General features: G+C 40.9%; 1 protein-coding gene across 6 annotated transcripts in view; it reads left to right on the top strand.

The window, feature by feature from the left end:
• Positions 1-14,692, top strand: part of ZCCHC24 (zinc finger CCHC-type containing 24) — a 108,107-nt gene that overhangs the window by 17,938 nt on the left and 75,477 nt on the right. Inside the window, exons 3-4 of one of the 6 annotated variants that reach the window (XM_085230139.1) lie at positions 4,317-4,443; positions 5,711-5,940. The exons of 2 other annotated variants lie outside the window; for them this stretch is intronic. In XM_085230139.1, coding sequence (XP_085086265.1) covers positions 4,317-4,443; positions 5,711-5,736 — 153 coding nt within the window. In that variant the 3' untranslated portion in view covers positions 5,737-5,940. 3 more of the 6 variants (XM_085230138.1, XM_085230140.1, XM_010714332.3) reach the window with 3 other exon arrangements.

Raw genomic sequence — 14,692 nt, forward strand, 5'->3', positions numbered from 1 at the left:
GACAAAGTGCCCAGCTAAACATGTGTTCTTTTAATCTTTTCTTTATCACGATGCCGATGGAAAAAAAAAAAAAAATCTATTTAATTTGTCTATTAAGCATTATAAAGGACACTCATCTAGGCACATGAAAAAGTAGAATTTGGAAACTTTAAAGATGGCTACTATGTAATTTTCCATCACAGAGACTGTGTAAATTAAATTTTCAAGCAGCACACCGTATAGCCATTTTGGCAATGGCACTTAATAAAAAATATAACAAGTTACATATGCTAAAGGAGAAGAAATTGTTACACTGGATGGGAACTTTGAATTGGTGCTGCAGTAACACAAGCTCCAAGTGAAGCTGGTGCAAAATGTCTCTTGTCTCGTAAAAGTGGTTTGCTATACTTGGCAAGATGTGATACTCTTAGATTCCAAGAACTCTTTTTGTAGTGGCAAAACTGGCAATTCTTATTTCCATAGAAAAGAGATATAAACCTGTGTGCACTAAAAGCTCTTACTGATCTGCAGTTTTTTTTTCCTGAGGATTCAAGCCGCAATGTGCGAGGCTTCTCCATGCTCTCAAATTTCAGCTGGATGTACTTGTGTTTCTGGCTTAAACTTCCACAACTCCAACAGTATCTATGTAGCGTCCCAAGGAAATTCAAGTGCTGCCAATATTCTAGAAATACAGATGTGGACGTTACTGTCATCTGTTTTACTGTGGTTTTAACCTCCCACCCCCTTAATGTGCAACTTTCAGCAGAATTAATCTGCATAGAATTAACTACAGCTTGTGGTAGTTGGGGATATCAAACACACATAAGCCAAAACACAGGCAGAACAGCAGTTGCCAGCTGAGCAAGGTCAGTGTGAAATCAAGTGTAATGTCAAATGAGCTTTAACTGAGCATATTCCAATTGCTGCTATGCATGGGCTAAATTGTTTTTTTCATGGAATTCAGCTGTATATCTTTCATTAATTGTAATGACAGTTGGGAAGTTTTAAACTACATTTGCAGACCTAGGTGTGGCACCTGAAAATATTTTTACTTCACATTATTTCAATGTACGTTCAGTAAGGCAATTCTCTTGAGGAAAACATGAAATTTCCCTTACTGTAAGATCAAAAATACTTCGGTTTGTATACTTCTTTGTTTAATGTGCTTAGTTTACTGTGCTACAGCAATATATAAAGATAGGATTGTGTAACAGCATGTGCTGTTTAACAAGGGTTTAGAACTCCAACTCCTAAGTGTGCTTCACAATGACGTACTGTTGAGCTGTGGGAGATGGCTGCCCTGCTGCACAGGCACACAAATGGATGTAAATGTCCCTCAGTGATCAGCATGTCCAAGCTGCAGCTCACACCGACGGTCACAATCAGATGTGTCAGTGTTGAAACGGAAATGTACTGTGTATTTCACAGGTATCCTTACAGTTTGTGCACTAGAGATTCAAGAACACATAATAAAAGTTGAAGATGCACCCACAAAAATTCTGGGAAATGAAAACCAATTAAGATTCCTGTAGAAATATTGATTTACTTAAATTGCATATCCTGGGTGCATAATTTCTGTTCCATATATTAAGATTTCACTAGCAAGGTCTTCAATTTTTACGTGAACTGGGAAATGAAATGACTTCCTACAGAGCATACTCCATGGCTGGCTGACAAGCCAGTATTGAGAAAAGGGCTGCAGGCCTGCCAGGCATCTGCTGCACCCATCCTCCTCCAGTTACAGGCAGCCATATCATGCAGTGCCTTGCGTAAACCAGTTGAGTTTTAGTTGGGAATAGATTCAGCATTTTGCTGCTCTTGAGGGAAGCTGCTCCAGAACTTAACTCCTCTTACAACTCGAAATCTTCCAGCTTCCAGGGTAAATGTAACTCGTGGCCTCTTCACAGTCATTTGTTCTCATGCCAACATTGTCCTCCACTGAAATAACTCATCTCCCTCCCTGGTGTTTATCTCAGGATGTATTAATAGACTGCAACCGTATCCTCTCTCAGCATGTGTCCTGTGGGGCCAGCTGAGCCAAGCCTCCTCAGCCCCTCACAGAGGCACCCGGCCCCACAGCTCCCATCGCTGAGCTCTTGTTCTGTTTCCAACACACACAGCCAACGTGCACATACAGCACCTAGGTCGGATCTCATCAGTGTGTGTGCTGTGCATGCACCTGTCTGCTTCCACAGACCAAAGTTAATTTTCAAATCCTACTTAAGGAGTAGGTGATATGAAATCAATTCTTTGTTGCAGGTATCTAACACATGCAATGTTTTATGGTCTAGTGGTTTCTGAACACAGAAATGTAAGCACTTCCCTTATTTTCTCTAAATTTGAGAACAGATCTACAGGGGGTGACTTAGTGTGCATGAGCTACATTCAAAACTTTGGAAAAATTGTTCTCAAGAAGGGATTAGCAACAGTGGGACCAGACCTTTAATGGAGAGACATCATTTGCCACCACAGCTTTGGATGGTAATTGATTTCTTCATTTCAACATTATACACGCTTCATGACTTAGATTTTGATGCCTAGCTTTTCTAATGCTGTCAAAAATGAAAGTTGCTTTGCAAATCCTACGAGAAAAGGGATGCCATTTTGCATTTTTGTACTTAGTCTTGGAAACAGAAAAGAGATAAAGTAATCTGATTTGGACAAAATGCAAATCAATAAATCGTGGTATTTTTATTTTCTTTTCATGTAATTGCCTAATGCGAAGCAGATTTTGAAATGGAGTGTTTTATGGAGTTTTTCCTGCATAACAAAGAAATTGTGTAACAACTTTGAGATTTTACATCCTCCCTTAATTCTGCTTGTTACAAACACCATAAAGATGAGTGTTCTTTTTTGGTTGCTGTAAAAGTTAACAGCATACCATACCAGTGGAAATACATACGTTGCTTCAGATTTCTATCCTAAGTGATGGTGGTGCTCTGGGAGGCTGGATAGTTCTCATTGAAAAGGTCAGCTGTAGTCAGCTATCTGCAGTTTGTCTGATATCTTGTCCAAAATGATCTGCTTGGAAACTGAAATGGAGAAAACTTTTAGTTCTTCAGTAGGTAAGAATTAATTATTCTTTAAATAGTTTCTGTGATGTTTAGTGGTAGAAATTGTGGACTTTGTTTTAGAAATGACATGAAGTGGGAGCAATGTTGACTGCAATTCATCACCATGAATTTGTCTACATTTGCAAAATCTGTTGTAATTAGAACGTACACAAAAAATGCAGCACTTTCAATCTTTAGTAGCATGCAAGGATACTTGCATTTTTTCTAAACTAATTTTGCATTTCAGTGTCTTAAATGATATCATCTTACCCATACCTCTCTGAGATATAGAACCATTACGTACTGTATTTCCAAATTTTGCACTATACCTATAGAGGAAAATACATGTGCAAACTCATAGGAATACAGACATACGTAAGGAGAAACAATATCAGTCTTATTTTGTGCTGTGTTTTTAGCTCTGAATAAAAGGTATAGCATGATTCAAATTAATGAATCCAATGAGAGCCCTTCCTTTGGCAACACTGATCTGCAAAGCAGATCCTGCAGAACAAAAGTACCTTGAGAAGACATATTCAAGTCAATGGGAGTAGCAGGTAACTGCTGTGACTGCCAGAGTTTGCACAGATTTACCTTTGTGGTTTCATGCAGGATGTGGAATAAATCAGCATCAGGTTGAGCACAATCCTTTCTCCCCAGCCTGCAGCCTGGTGTGCTGGATTGCCCTGCCCCAAAGCAGCCCCTCCTGTGCTCAGGCAGAGCAGCTCCCAGCAGCACATCTGGCTCAGCACTGCTGGCCCAACAGGCAGCTCTGGGCTGCACATTTACAGCAGCTCTCATGCCCTAAGCACAAATCTCATTTGTCTTGTGCCTTATGGCCAAAACCAAAATTCAAGGAGCCCACAGCTGTCCTTTCCACAAGTACCGAGGTCTGGCTGAGATGGGGAATAGGCTGCCATCTTTACAAAGACAAAGATTTCGCCTTTCTGGTTTTTAGCTTAGAAGACTCAATTGAAAACCAACTGACCGACCAAACAAAAACCCACAAAAGCCTCTTGAAATTTATTTTTATAGTGGAAGACTATATTTCAAAAAGCCCCAAAAGTTAAAGGAGTCAAATACATTACAAAATTTATTCTTTTACTCCTTGCTTATTCTTTTTCTCATATGCTTGAACTTAGCCCTGCCAACTTTCTCAGCCTGAGAGATTAGCTGGATACATTTTCTCAGATCTTTTCAACTTTTACTATCAAGACTTGCAGAAATCTTGTAACAAAAGTCTGGTGAACTGTAATTTAGTAACACTCACTCTATCTCTGGAAGTTTACAGTGCTTAGTAGTCTGAAACATCAAAAGATACACATTCCTCTCTGCTTTGGAAATCCTGAAAACTCAGTGCATGCCATGCCTTCAAACTGTTTATCAGGGAGGCGAAGACAGCCAGCTGCACGTGAGTAGGGGGATCCCCACAGTCCTGCCTGGAGAGAACACTCTCAAGTGCTGGGTTTGAGACTATGGCTGTTGTTTGATAAAGCAGTTGCTTCAATAGGAAATACCAAACCCTAAAATACCACAATAAGAGCAGTTGGTGAAAAAGAAAGCAGAAATATCCAGTGAACTGGGGCTCTGCCCCTTTTCTGTCTAGCAGACTGCTTGATATTGCATTTCCCAAACTCTGGAAAACCAGCCAAAACCAAACCTTCCTTATGTACCATTCTTAAGCCATTATTACTGTGGTTCAGTCTTTATTACTGATATAAGTTTAAGCTTTTTTTTTTTTTTTTTTTTTTTTTTGGGGGGGGGGGGGGGGGGGGGGGGGGAATGCCATATAAACGGGATTTTCATCAGTAATCCTGCCCAGAACCATATTTAGAATACTGTGTCCAGTTCTGGGGCTCCCCAGTTAAAAAAAAAACAGGGATCTCCTGGAGGGCCACAAGGATGATAAAGGACCTGGATCATCTCCCCTATCAGGAAAGTCTGAGTAACATGGGTCTGTTCAACCTGGGGAAAAGTAAGCTGAGAGGGGATCTGAGGAATGTTTATAAATATCTAAAGGGAGGTGGGAGGCAAAAGGATGAGGCCAGGCTCTTCTTGGTGGTGTGTAGCAATAGGGCAAGGAGTAACAGCCTAAAACTTGAACATAGAAAGTTCCATACAGAAATGAAGAACTTCTTCTTTGTGGTAAGAGTGACAGAGCACTGGGACAGGCTGCCCAGAGGGGCAGTGGAGTCTCCTTCTATGGAGATATTCAAGACCCATCTGGATGCCTACCTGGCTGACCTATTATAGGGTACCTGCTTTAGCAGGGGGTTGGACTCAGCGATCTCAAGTCCCCTTCCAACCTCTGTGATTCTGTGAGACAATCTCCCAAAGTATCTCCCAGCCTTATTCATCTGTTATTATAGATTGGCATACTAATAATACAACTCATTATCTTGAACATGCACAGTTTACATTTAAAAACTGCACACAACAGACCAGACTCCAAGTGACAGAGTTTAGGTGCATGGCATGGTGGTAATGAGTTGATGGTTAAACTAGATGATCTTAGCAGTCTCTTCTAACCTTAATTATTCTATGATTCTGTGACTCAAATGCTGTGCAAGCCACTGGGAGCCACTATCAGCTTCTTTGAAGTAGGCTGAATATAGCTATTGCACTGGTTTAAATCTGAATTCTGTTTACTAATGATTTGTTACTTGCTTCACTTGCAGCAAAACTCCTGTTGAAGCATAATTAAGTGCTTAGCTTGGAAACAAATACTATGAGCATTCTTCTTGAGAGAGAAAATAACGTCTGGTTTCCAGCCCTCCACAAAGTGATTTGTGGTAGATAAGGCAGAGAGAAGACTACTAGGTTAAAACCACAGTATTCTATAAACTCCTATTTTGTGCTGATAAGGAAGTAGTAACGGAAGACTGAGTGAAATTTTTTTTTCTCATTTCTTAAGAGTGTTTTTCTTCAGTGTGAAGTACAGCTTGTGGAATTTCCATCCATGGTTGGAAGTTTTCAAAACCTGCCTAGAAAAAGCCCTAGAAAACCAGATCTGAACTCAGTGCTGGTCCTGCTTGGAGAAGGAGGTTGGATTTGGTGACCTCATAAGGTCCTTTCCTCAATAATTCTGTGATTCTGCTTTACGATAATTAAACACATTTTCAGATTGTGCAATAAGAGATCACTGATTGTCCTTCCAGATGCCTGTATCATCCAGTTATAATATTTACCACCATCCTTCCTCTCTGTGCTTTTAAATCAAATACTTCTGTGCAAAATACAATACTGCTAAAAAATAAAAGCTGAAGCAAATGCACATTTATTGCAACAACACATATAAAAAACAAAAGACTGTAAACCTTGGAAACAGCAGCAGTCAAAATGTTCACACACAAACACTTTCTGCAGAACTACAGCTTCATTTTTCTTTTTTTAAAAATAACTTTTTCAAGGAAAAAGTCTGTTTCAAAGAAGAGCTCAGCTGAAAAAGCAGAACAGTTTGAAGTGTACATCTAATACAGAGGAAACATTCTTTGTCCAGTAACGTGTTACAGTTATCATTTACTCAAATGAACATTCCTATCTTGACACTGCCAGTTTGAAACAGTTTTTGTTATTGGGTTTTTTTTTTTTTTTTTTTGCATCCACCAAATGTATCAACATTTCAGATCTCCTTCTCAGTTTTAACAGAATCTCATAGTTTTTCAAAAAGGGAAAACATATTTTGTGTTAATCCTCACACCTAAGGGCTTCAAGTGGAGGAGAAGCTTGGGTGATGTCAGGAAAATGAGACTCTCTGGGTGTTGAGGTGAAGAAAGAGATTGACCAGGGAGTAAACTGGCTTGTCTCCAGCCCCTTAATTCACTGTACAGAAAAAATTAAGATACTAAATAGAAACCAACCCCTCTTCCATTTCCCTGATGATGTCTAACCACAGGTATTGGTGCTGTTCTTCTCTATCTGGCTTATGTTAACAAGGTCAAAGGAGCCTTACATGTTTAAGAATGGCCTATTTTACAGCTATGAAGAATTCTACTTCAGGGTGAGAACAAATTTTCCCAGGTGCATGGATCCAGCATTGCATGCATTAGGAACATAAATCATTGTGCCATACTGGTTCATGAATGCCAGCTTCACCTACAGCGAGCTCAGGAGGCATCTGATCAAACACTCTGTCTGGGTGATGCTCAAAGTTTACTTACAGTCAGCAATCCTAGGGGTACAGAGGAAGACTTGAGAAGTCATTGCATGTGCTAGAGATCAAAGAATTTCATCTTGTTAGTGACTCTAGGGTTCAAGGGCTTGCTTTGCATTTAGTTTGTAAAGAAGCTACATCTATACTGGAGTAGCTCTCCAGTTTCTTTGCCCTCCCAGAAGAGCACATTTTGATACAAGTGCCATTTGGTTGCCTTCACAGTAAATCACATGCTTTAGCCTTAAATTAATGGCATTTGGAGCAGATAGCATAAAAAATGACTGTAGGTTCATTTTTAAAGCAATATTACTCTGTGCATACCTGTGAAAGGACAGTCAGTATTTGTACGTTTGCTGAAACTCCAAACCTGAGGACTTTGGAGACCTGTCAGTCTAATCATGCTGATTTGCTTGCAAATTCAAGTGAGAGCAGAAACCGTATTTATTTTTAATTTACTTTTTCACCCACAAGGGCCACTTCTAGTGCTTTCAATGCTATAAAAAAACTTGTTGGTTCCCTAAAATTAGTACCACTAAGCTGTTATTTGCATAAGAAGGCTTTCTGTTTATATTCTGGAACTGTTAGTTCTTACTTGAGTTTACCTTCAGAAATTCAATGTATTTATGTTGTACAGATGTGTAAGGTGAGTCTCAGAAACCTAATATCTTCCCCAAATGCCAAACTGACAGAACTGAGAGAAGACCTCAGGCACAAGTTCTGTTGTAACTCCTAGTCTACTTCCCTGCACCACTTTACAGCTCACCAGAATGAATACTAAATATCTTAAATATTCACATTTATTTTTTATTAGGAAAATATACCTTGTAATAAAGTAATAGACAAATTTAATGATAAGCTTACTGTAAACTTGGTTCCTTAGCATCTTATATTTTATATCCAAAATCCCTAGTCTTAGAATCTTAGAATCACCAAGGTTGGAAAAGACCCACAGGATCACCCAGTCCAATCATCCACATATCACCAATAGATCTCACTAAACCACGTCCCTCAACACAATGTCCAAACATTCCTTGAACACCTCCAGGGTTGGTGACTCCACCACCTCCCTGGGCAGCTCATTCCAGTGCCTGACCACTCTTTCAGAGAAGTAGTATTTCCTATGTCCAGCCTGAATCTCCTGGTGCAGCTTGAAGCCATTCCCTTTAGTCCTATCACCAGTTACATGAGAGAGGAGGCCAACTTCCAACTCACTACAACCTCCCTTCAGGTAGTCATAGAGAGCAATAAAGTCTTCCCTGAGCTTCCTCTTCTTCAGACTGAATAATCTCAGCTCCTTCAGCTGCTCCTCATAAGCCTGTGCTCCAGACCAGCTTTGTCGCCCTTCTTTGAACATGCTCCAGGGCCTCAATGTCTTTCTTGCAATGAGGGGCCCAAAGCTGGACATAGTACTCAAGGTGTGGCCTCACCACAGCTGAGTACAGGAGGACAATCACTTCCCTGTTCCTGCTGGCAACACTTTTTCTGATGCAAGCCAGGATGCTATTGGCCTTCTTGACCACCTGGACACACTGCTGGCTCAAGTTCAGCCAAGCATCAATCAATACATCCAGGTCTATTTCCTCTACACAGTCTTCCAGCCACTCTGTCCCAAGCCTGTAGCGTTGCCTGGGGTTGTTGTGGCCAAAGTGCAGGACCCGGCATTTGTTGAACCTCATCCCTCTGGCTTCAGCCCAGCTATCCAGCCTGTCCCCTCCCTCTGCAGGGCCTCGTACCCCCAGGCAGATTGACACTTCCAGCTAACTTGGTGTTATCTGCAAACTTCCTGAGTGTGTACTCAATGCCCTCATCCAGGTCATCAATAAAGATACTGAAGAGGACAGGCCCCAGCACCGACCCCTGGGAAACACCATTTGTGACCGGTCACCAGCTGGATTTAGCTCCATTCACCACCACTCTTTGGACCCGGCTCTCCACTCAGATCCTTACCCAGACTAGAGTGTACCTGTCAAAAGTCATTACTTAGTCATTACTAAGAGAAGGCTGTTATTTAAGAAGACATTTCTAAAGTCTGCAAAAGCCTGTTTTTTCCTTAAAAAAAAAAAAAAAAAAAAAAAAAAAAAAAAAAAAAAAGGAACCTTTTTCTTCCAAATTTCCCTTGCAGGGCTGAAAGGCTACAAAGTTCTATGTAATTAGACAAAATGAAGAATAAGCCTTTCATGTCAGGGCTCAGTTGGCGCCAAATTATGAGCTAAGACAATAAAGCCCATGGACAGACACTTAAGTTGAAACATTTGGGTATGTTAGAAGCAACAGCAGACATTCTGGAAGTGACATAATCTCGATTTTTAGCTCATCCTCAGGTCTGAGACTGATTTTCCATAGGATACTCACTACTCTGTTTCTATCTCATTCTCTGGCTGCAGGGAAATTTGCATGGGGTTAGAACAGAGTCTCTGGAGATCTGTGTTACTGAGTCCTAAAAACACTCTTTTTTCATTCTGCATAGAAGGAGCACATTTCATCTAGACTTCGATGTGGTCTCAGGCTGTAATTTGGGATGTGAGTTTAAATAATTTCCCAGGCTCAAGGCTTTCACATGCAAAATACTGGTTTTGAATCCATTCTAATTTGAACCCATGTTTCAGGTGCACAGCTGTAAATAAACCGCTGCAACAGCCCAGAGAAATCAATACCTCCACCTGGGTGAGCATGCCCACACCACCTGCAGCTACCAGGAAGCCCAATTACATGGTCCTCACACAGCCCCACTGGGTCTTACATGAGCTCATGAGAGCAGAGAGAATGTTATTCTTACTCCTAACCTCCAGGTTATACAGCTGAGAAAATTAGAGAAGGAAAAGCAAAGTGAAGGTAAAAGACTCATTTCAAAGAAATGGTGGGGAAAAAATGTTTTTTCCAGAAAGTCAAAAACATTTACAGGAAGCAAGGGAAAATGGAGAATCAATTATTTTTCAGGCTTCCTTGAAAACGGTTGCTCATCACATAAAACTACAGCCTTATTTCTAGGCTGATGTTGTTACATGACTGTGATAGGCAAGTATGCATCCACCTCATGTCACCTGTCACAGGCAGATCACTTTCTCAGAACAGGAGATAGCTATATCTTCTGATGGAGGCTGGAGTGCATTGAAATGAGAGTAACTGTGCTCTGATTTCAGAACGTGTTGGTCTTTTCGGTGTTAGTGACCAAATGCTTCTATCTGCTTTCTGCTAATATAAGAACATTATGCAGCTGTATCCTATGTGATGTCATGTAGGCAGTTCTACCTGAAGGGAGCAGCTGAACCAGTTGAGGTCCTAAAGGGTAGCAGACACCTATGTTAACAACATACAAAGGAGTAATTCTGCCTTTTAAGCTTGCCCTCATTTTGTAATTTTGTTTTATTCCTTATACTAGGCCTCTTTGAACTTCTACAACATGATGAAAGTTTCTCTCCCTCTTTCCCTCTGCAACACAGTCACAAATACTACCTGAATCCCCTCATGTCCATTTTGTGCCCATAGGCAGGGCATTCAGCCTGAGAATTTGGGTTCCCTATGCCTTGAAGAAGGAGAGAAAGGACAAGATGCATTGAAGAGATACTATATGCTTTCAACCATCAACTTTAACAAAATAGATCTAAAAACCACCAAGCATGGTTAGTACAGCACCACATACCAGACTGATAGACAATGTCTGTGTATATTACTGTTTCTATTATTCAGTAATGAGAGCTATAGTAATTAATAACACCCTGACTTTTGGGACACCATTAACACTTTGCCACTGCCTGTTAAAATTTAAATAAATCAATCCTCTCTCTTGCTGCTGTCTTTTTCTGCAGTCCTTGTTGCAGCAAATCTTACCTGGTTTGTTTGTGGCAAACTACTGTCTTGTGTACTACAGTGAGTCTGTCATAAACAGGAGACCGCCATAAACTCATAAACCTGAAAAGTAGTGCTGCTAACGTGAAACTGTTGAAAGGGATTCTTTTTAGATCCAGCATTAATGTAAATAGGTATAGCTAATAAGGGTTGTACTGCTTACACTGAGCTCGTGTCACTCACGTTTTGTGTTTGCAAACTTAAGGAAGGGAACAGGGCTTTTTTTTTTTTTTAGCATTAATACAATTCTAACTCTCATCTGCTTTCTTCTGAGCTCCCATTCCTGATTCAGCACGCATGAGTCTGCTAATGAAATCCAGATGTCAGACAAAAAAACAATAAGCTCTCCCACCCATCTGGCAGATCAGGTTTCTCAGGGATTGGGGAAAAAAAAGAATCAGGAGAGATTCCTAGAATGGCTGAAACTTTAGATTTCAGCATGTTTGCAGAGACCAGAGGGCGGCAGGGGGAAGGGAATAGTTTGGAGGTAAAATTGACAGCAAGTCAAGATTTTTGTTGGAAAAGTAAGAAGAAATTGAGAAACTGAGTGGTTACTAGTTACTCAGAGCAGTAAGGTATGCTCCAAATTCAGTGTAATTTTTCAGTAGCAGAACTGAGTATCACAAAGTGCAGCTCTTGAGTCAGACATGAGAAAGCAATGTGAAGCAAATTATTATATTGTTTTATTCTTTCACTGTACTGCTCCAGGGCCCCATTCCATCAAGAGACTTGATAAAGTTGGAAGAAGAATCACAACATCGACCCCTTATTTATTTTGGAGGATTATCTGCCACATCTCATAGCTGTAACTCTGAGCTTCCTCTCAGCCTAATCCTAGTCCTGGGCTGAGCTGAACACATATACCCAAGCCCTTTCCAGGATCAAGAATTCCACAGGGGACAATTCTTTCCACAGTCCTCAGTCTCTTTGGCAGCTCCTTCCAGCACAAACCCAACCCAGTAGCTTTCGGCTTTCTCCTTAACCCTAGCCCTTTTGGACCAAGCAATCCAGTCCTTCCCTAGACTAAGAATTCCTCATGGAATTTTGTTTTGCAGTCTTCAGTTCACTTTGCCAGCTCCCGTCCCAACACCATAGCTCTGGGCCACCTTCTCTCAGCAGTAATCCCAGTCCCTGGGAAGCACAGTGTCCAAGTCCCACTTACAGAAATTCAGTATGCCATAAGGTGAATTTCTAGCATTAGTTTTTGGTACTTTGGAAGATCGTGTTACTCCTCTACAACTATAGCTCGGCATTTTTTTCTTTACTGTTTTACATTTCTGGAACCATTGAAATTTTTTACATCTTAGGCTTGAGAAAGGACAGACATTTTGTGCACAAAGACTGTTGGACTAAGCAGCCAAGTAGAAAAAATTTAAGAGAACAGCTTAATAAAAATCAATTGTACTTGAGATTTTTACGTGACTAATTCGAAGGAATCCCAGTTATTTTCTGACAAGTGAATAATTGAAATGAAAGCAGAGACTTCTGTATTTCTAGTAACATAAGGGTACTTTGTGGTGTGCTTTGACTTGGAAAGGTGTTTTCATAGGCACAGGTTGTGTGTCTTTCCTTATTTCAACTGCATTTAATTTAAAACAAACCACAAGTTACTTTCTTATTACTTTTGCCTTTGTGTTTCAACAATTATGCTATTCTTGGTTAGCAAGGTAGAGATAAGCTTCTGTAGGTAAATCTGCTGCAGAGTTCACTCCTTCGCAGGTACTTCCCAGACCTATAGGTGAAGGATTTACAGTCTCTACACGAAGGAAAACTTCCTCTCAGTCACTCTAGTCACTTCTGAGCCAGATCCCTTTAATTTTGCATCTGAGCTTCTCAAGGTATATGCCTGTGGTTTGTGCTATTAGTCTCTTTCCAGGGTGAGTCTTGTGTAACATGTAGTGTTTCTATTTAGTAACTGCCTTCTCTAACATGTCAGATATATTATATACCTTGCACTCAGAATGTAAGGTTTCTGGTAAGCTTAACTCCAGGGAGCATGAGTAACAATGCCTCAGGAAAGCTTTTTTTCACCTACTAGTGAGTGTTGCTCTGTTCCCACTGTGCCAGAAAGCAGAGAGGCCAACAGAAGCGGCCCTCTCTCACAGCTGCACCTTTCCCAGGACCTGACAGCACTGCCTGCAGACATAAACATCTGTCTTTGCTCCAGGCCACCAGTCTAACCTAGTTCTGATCCACAAGTTCTGTAACCATGCAAGGTGAGATGACCTAACAGCATTCTGTAGACTCGTGAAGCTGTCATGTTGGAAAAACGCATTTCTGAACATTTTCCATGGAGGACAGTGGCAAAGGCCCATGATTATATCAGTTATAATGCAGATAAATCTGCCCACCAGGAGACAGAATTAGTGCTGGACATAATCATCAGAAGCAGAAGTTCAGCATTAGCACAGGCTCCAGGAGATACCTGCCATCAGAGTGATCAGAGCTATTGGATGTTTTTGACTCCACAAAGGGAGCTGCACTGCAGCTACAGCACTTTAGTACTGGATCACTGCTATGCTGTCGGCCCAGGTTATCGAGCTATTAGTTCTTCATGAGCAGGCCTTATCTAGACACTGGCTCACACTGGTGATCATTTGTGATAATGGATGGTTAGAGCTGAGTGCAGCCTGCAGAGCTTGCCTTAAAGTCTGTGTTGTTTTGTCAGTTCATCTGGTGGCTATATGCAGAGATTTGACAGGACTGTTGTGCATAGAAACCAGAGCAGGAATGGATAGTAGAGCTGGAATTGACACTACTCTTGCTAGGAATAGGCTGTGTGACCCTTCCATGAAGGATGCAAACCAGCTTGCTACAATTCCTTGGGCCTTGTCCACCTTTATCAGGGGAAAAGCACTATCTTATGAAAGCATCGCTTTTCATGAACACTTATCGTGCCTTTTCTTTCTACCTCATAGTCTTCCCTCCTACAGGCCCCTAATATGTAGGATGGCTGATAAGGGCCAAAAGCAGAAGCTAGTAGAGATAAGAGCCAGGGAAGTGTGAAAAGACAGCCGTTGGCTGAAGACTGCCTGCTGTTTGAAAGCAATCAGTGGTCAGTATACAACATCATCCTAAGTTTTGTTAAATAGGGGCTCAATCTGACTCCCATCTATAGCTATGAAGAAGACCTACTCATTTCAGTAGGATCTGGAGACAGACACAAGCAACTTTCGATGGTCAGCCTTCAGAAACAGGCCATTGTCTTCCTCCAACAGAGTTATTGGTGGATGTACTTAGGGTCTGACCTGGCTGACCCCACACTCCGCATCATGTCTTACCTTCTCTTTATCTCACCTCCATTCTTGAGATTCTTTCACAATCAATTTCTCTCCCTATTCAGTTGCTACAGTTAAAGCCTTAGCTCCTTTTCTGGAGTATCAAGATTTTGACCCATTCAGTCTCCTTTCCAAGACACCTTTCATTTGTACAAAAAAGTTAAGTCTGAAGAACAGATATTTAGTAAATTGAAGCTGACAACACAAGTAGAAAACACACCTCTGGTATTTCTTGTATACAGTTATCCAAGACACAAACCTTATCTAGTTCTTTAAGTTCAAAATATTTTCCTATATTTTTCCCTTTTAATCTCCAGTGGTTGTCATTTCATTCACTGCAAGCAACTCCCTATAAAACATGTTTACCTGCCTTACCATTTTTT

This window comes from Meleagris gallopavo, chromosome 8, assembly GCF_905368555.1.
Source record: "Meleagris gallopavo chromosome 8, MGAL_WU_HG_1.1, whole genome shotgun sequence".
NCBI classification, from domain to species: Eukaryota; Metazoa; Chordata; class Aves; order Galliformes; family Phasianidae; genus Meleagris; species Meleagris gallopavo.